The sequence below is a fragment of the Eptatretus burgeri genome, chromosome 1 (genome assembly GCF_056783735.1).
Source record: "Eptatretus burgeri isolate ZD-2024b chromosome 1, Ebu_testis_v1, whole genome shotgun sequence".
In the NCBI taxonomy this organism is placed as follows: Eukaryota; Metazoa; Chordata; class Myxini; order Myxiniformes; family Myxinidae; genus Eptatretus; species Eptatretus burgeri.
This window is the reverse complement of record NC_140961.1, coordinates 12,649,345-12,658,629: the sequence shown is the minus strand read 5'-3', so window position 1 is coordinate 12,658,629 and position 9,285 is coordinate 12,649,345. Positions and strand designations below refer to the sequence as shown.

The 9,285-nt window shown below is 46.8% G+C and overlaps 1 protein-coding gene across 2 annotated transcripts in view; it reads left to right on the top strand.

The window, feature by feature from the left end:
* The first annotated feature begins 3,439 nt into the window (after positions 1-3,439).
* Positions 3,440-9,285, top strand: part of FUOM (fucose mutarotase) — a 119,723-nt gene continuing 113,877 nt past the window's right edge. Inside the window, exons 1-2 of one of the 2 annotated variants that reach the window (XM_085872201.1) lie at positions 3,440-3,598; positions 9,111-9,179. In XM_085872201.1, the coding sequence (XP_085728327.1) occupies positions 3,514-3,598; positions 9,111-9,179 (154 nt within the window). In that variant the 5' untranslated portion in view covers positions 3,440-3,513. Of the gene's footprint in view, positions 3,599-3,627; positions 3,741-9,110; positions 9,180-9,285 lie in introns of those variants that run through there. The other variant, XM_085872205.1, reaches the window with a different exon arrangement.

Here is a 9,285-nt window from a genome sequence, read left to right as displayed (position 1 = left end):
AAAGAGACAGGCATGTTGAAAAGCCCCGGGGATAGTTTAAACATCAATAATTGATAGGACAGATTAGAATGTGCACCCCTTCGCACCATCCATCCCTTCACTGTTCGTAGGTCGCTGGATTCATCTTGGAAATGCTGAGGCCTGTGGGAGTTATTCTGAGGCTGCATTGGGCCTCTGGACAGGTTTACTTGTCTCTTTCTTAATCCTCTTTAAAGGGATCTTAGGGATTGGGAATAGACGGTTAGGACAGGTTCGCCGAACAAAGACGATAAGAGGGTTAGGGACAAGCATATTAAAAAAAACCCCAAAAATCTAAATCTAATTACTTTGTTATAATGGAACGGGGGTGGGTATGGACAAGGACAGGCGTAGGCACTAGGATGGGCAGAGACCGTAGGGTAGGACTGAACCCATCTTCGGATCGGCCAACGCCATTACACTCCCTCCACAACTACACAAAACCACAATGAGGCCGGCCAGCTTATTATGCCGACCAATTGCACCTTACCTGGTCTGCATTTGTCATGCCTTTCTTTTGACTCCACTTGCCATACCTTGCCCATGCCTTTATTTGCCTTGACCTCACTTACCATGCCTTGCCATATCATCGCTGAACTTGCTATGTGCCCCAGGACCATCTGTTGTGGAAGTGTTTGCAGGGACTGCCATGCAGGCAGCCACATTACCAGGGACTGTATTTGCACAGCCCGGACATCTTCATTGATAAAGGCCAGTTCAAATGGACTGTGAGATGGCGTGTGGCATGCCATGTTAGGGTAAGTTGCCTCCAGCAGCCAGGAAAAAAAACAAAAAAAAAAACAAAGGACCATTTAGGGCCCTGAAGATGCCAGGCTACGTGATCACCTACTGCTGCACTCATCCGCAAATTTTTCATTTGCTGTGTTTTCTTCCTTTGAGTCACAAGTCCTCGGCCATGGGTAATGTAAGTATTAGAAATGTACATAGTTATAACCCACTTGTTTGTTTATTTTGTTTCTGGAAATGTAGCATAAGGATGTCTGTATGAGTCTGCCAGCCAAGATACGCAATGCACAAGGTTTATTATTTTTGTGATATGTATTTGAAATATCGCACTCAGGGATTCGTAGGTAAAGCGTACTCGGGGAAACTACACCAATATGCCACACAAATTTTCAACGACTCGGGTCGAGTCTAGCAAAAGGGAGGGGGGGGGTAGTGTTGTGGTTCTGCAAAACCGCATGCCTCTAAGGCAATGGCACCCAACGTGCAGTGATCCCCAGGCAGTTATTTTGTTAGTCTTCGTGCAGTCAGATCTTGCCCTCATGTCTAGTGGGTTAATGGGAATAAGTGTGTTGTGTGGCTCTAATATCTACGTCTAATAACTATATTTCTATCTTCAATCCTGATTTCCGTCCAACTCTTTCCTTTTAACCAGGGATCAAATCAGATCAAGCAAGTAAGCACACACACCAATCAGCCAACTGTGAGAGGATCACATGAACAAACTCGATGCACGGCGTGCCAATTTACAATGGCATCTCACCTTACTCACCAAAAACTCACCACCTCGACCACAAACATCTCCCGTACATGGGAAAAATCATCCCACGTCTCCTCGCACCTCTGCATCGATACAATTTGCCACCAAAGAGAGGCGTGCTGCATGGCCTAGGCCACTCGGACCGCGTGGTGCGGGGACACGCCAAGTACATTAACAGCACCAACTGCATCTCGTCGGGGATGCCCCGAATGGGTGCGCGGGACCGATGTGACCTTCGTCCAGTCACCAGAACACTGCAGGATGGGCGGCGAGGGACGGGTCATGGGGGTGGGGGGGAGGCGGGGGTGGGGGCAGTGTGAGGCTCCGGGCCGTGTCACGCCAGATATGCACATGAGACCACTTCCGGCCCCAGGAGCCTGGCAGGGCATGGCTGTGACTGCCGTGGCCCAATAAAGAAGCGCGATTCGGTCACGGCGCGTCACTTCGGGTCGTCACCCTACCCTTTGCTCGGGGCTTATGAAAGGTGGAGCGCGAAGCCGTCCACTCTCTGCTCCTTTTTCGCTTACATGCCTCGCCTTCGTCTTCGCCTGCATGTCTCGCCTTCATATTCACCTGTTTTCCTCGCATCCTCCTTCGACTCTCCGCCGTCTCTTCACTGCTCCTCGTTATCTGCCTGTTGCTACATCTACACTTGTGGTTGGTGTGCGACAGACGTTCTTCTGGGACCAGTGTGGAGCACACGTTTCCACGAGCCCCGGCAAAGTGATTAAGCAGGAGATAATATGCCGACTCTTAAGATGGGATCACTCAACCGGAACGTCCAACGGAGCACACTGGGTTGCGCGATTGGCTGACCGTGCCAGGTATTGCAAGGCCATTAGTCCTCCTCTGCTGTCTTTCCTTCTGGCTCTCAAATCTTTTGTGTGTGTGTGTGTGTGTGTGTGTGTGTGTGTGTGTGTGTGTGTAATGGCACCTGCTGTAGCATAAGTTAAGATTGTAGAAGATATAACGGGATTAGTCTGCTTTGTGTCTGCTTTCGTAAATTGCTTGCCTTTTGTCACACCCCACAAATTCCTTGTTATTCCTGCTGTACGTAATAATAAACCCCGTCCACTTTGCCACATACCTTTCCTCGCCTGATTGTAAATAAATGCTTTGTATTGAAATGTTCCCAGCTCGTTTCCGTCTTTTCCTTCATTGGTCCAGCATGGTCCGCATCCTAGCCTAGCCGGGACGTTATCCCCCAACGATCTGTTTTTCTAGCCGGTATGTCCTTGGGCAGTTATGCTCGGCTGCACCTGGTCCGGTGAGGTGATCCGGTTTGAACAAGGCGTCCCGACCAAATGCGTGTCCCCTGGTAATGAAATCACGTAACCATTACGTAACCGGTATTCATTAGACAGAGGGACCCTAGTTCATGTGGTTGAGTTATTGGCATTCACGGTCGATTAGCGACCTGTTGCGTCGCAAAGTTATCCTTGTGCGATGGCCTGCGATTCCGGAGAGTCTGGTGGGAACCTGAGGTAGCTTCACCCCCCCCCCCACCCACCTCGTGGTCTTCTCGCCCCCGACCCCAGGTCCGCAACAATATGACATGATATTTTCGTTTTCATGTATGTTGTGTTGTCTCGATAACTCTCGCGCTTAATTGTTATGTTGAGCGATGCACATGACAAACTTGCAACTGGTGAAATCCGAAGCATGGGACACACCTGCACGTGGAAAGCTCCAATGCACGGGACACACCTGTGCATGGTGAGATGCACAAAACGCACTCCATGACGTGAAATTTGCAAGAACACCTGTATGTGATGAGACTCATGAGGCGCACCTTCATGTGGTGAGGTGCATGAGGAACACCTGTGCAGTGTGAGCTGTGCGAGTAAACCTGAATGTGGTGAGAGATGCTCGGAACGCACCTGTATACAGTCTGTCGTGCTACGGTCGTCACCACCAGAGGGGGCTCGACCGTTGATTTCACTCGTACCAGTTATTATTGTTTCAAGTGGTTCCGCGTGATCGACGCTCAAATGGTTGTGTTAAAGGGTGTTCCGGCCATCCTATCCCCTGAGCTGTTGTTCGCGATTGCCAAGATGGGTCACGGCGACGAGATCGGTTGGTGATGGAGCTGCACTTTTGGAAATAATCGTGTTTTCTTCACTTCCGTGTTACCTGGAGGCTTTGTGTGAACTGTCGTTCCGGTACAGGATAAGAAATGACGTAATGCAATTACCTGAACATCAGAGCAATGACCGGGGTACGTGATGAGACTGATGAACATGACAAACTAAACAGTTAGTCGATGTTACCATCCCGCCCTTCTTTAATAGCCTTGATTTATCATCCCACCTGAAGGGTCGGCCCAAGTCTTTCACCAACTGGCTGCCCACCCCTGATGTTTGAAGTTTTTTTTTTGTATACATTGTTGAGGTTCGTATAAGAGCTAACACATATGTATAACAAGGGGAGTAGGAGACGAGGGGCGGGATCGGGAAGCACAAAACAGTGTGGAACAGAGACATTAGGAGATCTGTGGAAGGGAGAGGGATGAGGCGGGTTACACGGGGTAAACAAGATGGACATTACAGGGACTTTCAGGAAGGAAAGTAGGGAATTTGAAGGAGGTGGATTGACAGGGGTAGAAAAGATAATGGTTTTCGATGGGGAACGATATGAGGTGGTGGTGAACAGCTGTTTTGAAGACCGGGAGGGAAGAATGGGATTGAAAAGAGTGTGGGAGTTTGTTCCAATGGTGAGGGGAAAAAAGAGGAATGAAAGGGTGAAGATGTGCAGTGATTCCTGATTTTGGTAGTTTTAACAGAAGGGGGTTGCTGGCAGACCTTGAGCACCCTGTGGAAATATATGGGGGGGGGGGGGACAGATCGCAGACAGAGCAAGGGGTGGGGGGGCGATGCCGGAGAGGAGACAGTAGAAGACAGAAAGACCACCGACCTGCCTGCGTTGAGAGGGTGAGAGGCCCAAAGACTCAGCCTCATCGCGGGAGATGCCAATAATCCTAAATGCCTTGGTTTCCGCAGTGTAAAGCCGAGAAAGGTGAGAGGCGGGAGCACCAACCCAGAGAGGGAGCAGTACTCCATCAGGCTTTGTACCTGGTCAGGGAGCTCAGGTGTGCCAAGGATGAGTTTGAGCATGAGTTTATATAGTATGTTCATAATGCCAGCGATAACTCACCGACACTCCGCGAAGGACACCATGAGATCTTTAACGTTCACTGACTGATGCTAGTCGACGGGACACCCTGCTTAACGTCCATATGAGAAGCTGCACACACATCGGTGTCTTACCCTACTTGCAAACATCCAAGATGACCGTTTATAGTTGGTGGGGTGGCAATCAAATCCAGAGGAGACAGTTCAAAGACGAGACGGTGCATGACCTCTGCCCCATCCTGTCGGGAAAACCAAAGTAACCAGCTCATGAGTGAACCCCAATTAGGAACTACAAGGATGTGACAAAGGAAACCGATTTGATCCTCATTGCTTTGACATCTTTTATTAAATCACAAGAAAAAGAGAGAGAGAGAGTGTGTCTGTGTGTCTGTCTCACACTCATGCACCCCTCCCTCCCGCAGTGAATAGCAACATTTGGTGAGGTGTCGTTCTCCCCACCTCCCCCCAACTCCCCTGTCTTCATATCCTCTCTGCCTCCCCTTCCCTCTCTCATCCTCGTCCCTACACCCGCCTCCTCTCTTCTCTCCCCCCCCACCCCCCACTATATTGAAGTGACGTGTTGTATTTGTTAGGAAGTTAAAATAATATAAATTATTATGTGTATAAATACCTTAACTCCATTTACCGATGGAGGTTGTTTGTGTTATTGTTTATGAACCCGTGTCTGTATGTAGTGGATGCTCCTGGAATTGCACACACGGTTTGGAATACATTTTCTTTCACGGTTAAAACTAAAAGTCCTCTTCTTTCTTTCTTTCTTTTCTTCTTCTTCTCCTTCCTATTCTTCTTCTTCTTTGCTACTTCCTTTTCTTCTTCTTCTTCTTCTTCTTATTCGGCCCTTTTCCTCTTCTTCTTTCATCATTCTTCTTCTTTCATTCTTCTGATTCCAACATGAGAAACAGATCATATGTGTGGGTTCCATCTGGAATTTTAACTGGGGGTCCAGAGGTAGGGACTCGGGGGTGTAGCTCTCATCTGCTCAAGGTTGTTTTGTGTTATGTTAGGGTTGGAGGTACAACCATACACTACCTCACAATAAATGATACTATTTTTCAATAGAAATGAATGTTGTACATTCTGAACATCAGCATACAAGTTTTTTTGTGGTTAATTGGGCGACGAGTTACTTTGATAACCAATCGAAACGCCTTTTGAATCACAGACAATAGCCTGAATACCTAACAACACCATTATGAAGCAAAATAGTAACAATTCAAACAATCTTCAATTTGAACTGGAACATAACGGAAATGCTCATCAAACTACAGAGTTCATTGAACACCTTCCCCCCCCCCCCCCCGCGCTGTCTTGAGAAACAAGGATGTGGGCGGAGTCTACGAGCGGAAAATTTGATTGGTCATGATGACATAAAATGTAATGTTTTGTCCAAGTACTGCTAAACGGAATGGTTTTGAGTGTCACAAAGGCGATTTGTATTCTACAGTGTTTAAGTACATAATTTAATTAAATTATATAAAGGTTTTAAAGGCTGTTGAAAAAAATACCTTCAGAAGTTTACTGCCACTGATGCAGTCTTCTTTTATTGTATACATAGTCGAGGCTCATGGAAGAGTAAGTACGCTGAAGGGGCCAGGATACAACCTGGACAAGAACAGTTGAGAGAGGAGGAACCGCTAAAAGCAGAGTTGAAGTCCAAGATCGAGGCAGACTTTGACGAACAATAGGTGTGGGGAGGAATGAGGGGCAGGAGAGGATGCATGGGGTGGACAAGATGGACGCAGAAGGAAACTCTCAGGAGAGTAAACTATACATTTGGAAAGAGGAGGGATTGGGGTGGGTTGGGTTAACAAGGGCAGAAAAGACAATGGTTTTGGATTGGGGATGATCTGAGATTGTGGTGAATAGCTGTTTTAAAGACCTGGAGGGAGGAAGGAGATTGAAGAGAATGTGGAAGTTGGTTACACAGGCAGGAAAAAAAAAGAGGAATGAATGAGTGGAGGTGAGCAGTGGTCCTGGTTTTAGATATTTTCAACAGAACCTGCAGAAACCTGATGGAGGTTGAGGACAAAGCACAGAAAAAGCAGAGAGTTCAAGACAAGAAAAGGGGTGGTAAAAGGTAGATGGACCACCGACCTGTCTGCAATGGTGAAGTGATAGACCCATTGACTCGGATTCATCACAGGAGATTCAAACAATCTCAAAGGCGTTGGTTTCCATGGTGTCAAGCTGAAGAAGGTGTGAGGCAGGGAGCCAGCGAAGAGGGAAGAGCAGTATGTACTCCATAAAGCTGCAGATGAAGTCCTTGTCGGTAGACAGGAGTTCAGGTGTGCCAAGGAAGGACTTTGCACAACGGAGGATGCCCAGTCAGCAGCTAGCTTTGCAAGCAAACTTTGAAAGGTGGTTTGCCCAAGAAAGATCATGGCTGATAGTGAGACCCAGGAATTAGAATGACTGAACTTCCTCAAGAGGATTGTAAAAGTGGATGTGGGGAGGGTGGGGGGGGTGGGAGAGGAGGGGTTGCCACATTGTGCTTTCCAAGAGAGATAGTGAGAGTGTGAGATTTGTTAGGATTGAAAGTCATATTTGAAGTGTTTGAGCATCTTGTGATTTTCTTTTTCAAGGTGTGAAGAGAGGCAAGAGGCTGCAGCCTGCCTGTCTGAAGGATGAGGGATGTCATGGCAGAGGGTGGAGTCATCAGCAAACAGACGAAGACATTCAGAGAGATCATTTATGAAATCAGGAATAGGACTGTATCCAGAACACTGCCTTGAGGCACTACAGCCTTGACAGAGAGAGGATGTTACAGGATTCCATTGAGAGCTATACGTTGGCTTTGAGAGTAGAGGAAGTCAGTGAGACATATGTGGAGTTGGCCTTGGATGCCATAGGCACAGAGTTTGGAGAGCAAGGCATGATGCCTGACTATCAAAAGCACAACATATGTCCAGAGAGATGGCCCTGTTCGTATGTCCGATATTGAGGGCCTCCACCGTTATTAGGAGAGTAGAAGCAGCATGTTCAAGGTGGAGAGACCTTATCTAAAACAAAATTGGTGACCCGAGATGAGGTTGTTGGAGAAAAGGGAGGATTTCATATTAACTGTGATGATGGATTCCATGACCTTGCTGATGATTGGAAGTAAGCTGAAAGGTCTCTTGTTAAAGGGATCAGTTTATGCACCTTTTTATGTAATGCAGTAATGTTAGTGGATTTCCAAGCAGATGGAGGATGACCGAAGGCAAATTATATGGTGAAAATGGCAGAGAGGGGATGTTAAAGAACAGCAGAGCAGCTTATTGTGACTCGTAAGCTGATGCCGTCCGGTCCAGTAGCAGTCAGAGTCGAGGGTTTAAAGAACCCTCTCTACCTTCTCAGGTGCAAAAGACACAAAATCCAGGAGCAGTTGGGTATGACAAGGAAGGATGGGTACCGAGAGTGAGGGGTTGGGGACACGAGATTTGGAAGCAAACAGAAATGAGCCAGTCAGCCTTCTCACGAGCGGAGTCGTCAGTCATGCCATTTGAAGAGAGGGAAGGGATGGAAAGGAAGCAGACACCAGAGACAGACTTAACAAGGCACCACCAGGTTTTACACGAGGGACACAAGTTTGAAATTTCATTCTTGAGGTTGGACAGATGTTGTTTTGTGGTTTTCCTGAGAGTGGACACACACTTGGTGCAAACCTTTTGGAATGCATTGAGATTGCCTTCACTCTGATTAGCCTTCCACCACCACAGTATTTATTTTATTATTTAACACATTTTTTTTAGTTCTTTATGCCTGTTATTTGTGTCTTTTATGATTTTCTGAAAAGCAGCACGTTTCCTGTTTGTCTGCCTGTCTGGTAGTCAAACAAAATTAACAATAATTCCAGAGTAAAAACGATGATCTCGCTGCACATGTTTGATCAGGACGAATTCAGAGCCAAAGTATTGTTGAACTGCATGTTCATTTTACGATTTATGTTTTAATTCGTGTTCAAAATATACCATTCAATTGAAATCGAGTTGTTTCTCCATCATAAACTATCGTTTATAGATAAATAGACAGATAGACAGACAGAAGTGAAGTAATTGCTTAACCACGCTTTTCGCTTCACGTGCATGGGGTGATGATGTCTGAAGCATCCAGTATACAGATGTGTCGGAATGTCTGACATGGTCAAAGACAAGGTGTTGATTTGCATTAAGTTTTTAAAAGCCACGTGACCATCTCACTCACACACACACACACACACACACACACACACACACACACACACACACACACACACACACACACACACACACACACACACACACACACACACACACACACACACACACACACACACACACACACACACACACACACACACACACACATACGCTCCCTTTTAATCGTGGCCCATGATAATGGCTCGTGCAGAATTCTCTCTGTTGTCCACTGTCCCTTCATTGTCACCCCTATTTGTCCCTCTCTTTGTCTTTGCACAGTGCTTGCCGATATCAATTTCCCAGCAGCTGCGACGAGTCGGTGTGGACCTGTGGAAATTCGTGCAGATGGTAAAGGGTACACAATGCATGTTCAATATTGTGGTTCATGGCCTGCTTTTCACACAATGTATCTTGATCAGTGTGCTATTGATTGGTACAGGTTATTAAAGGAGCA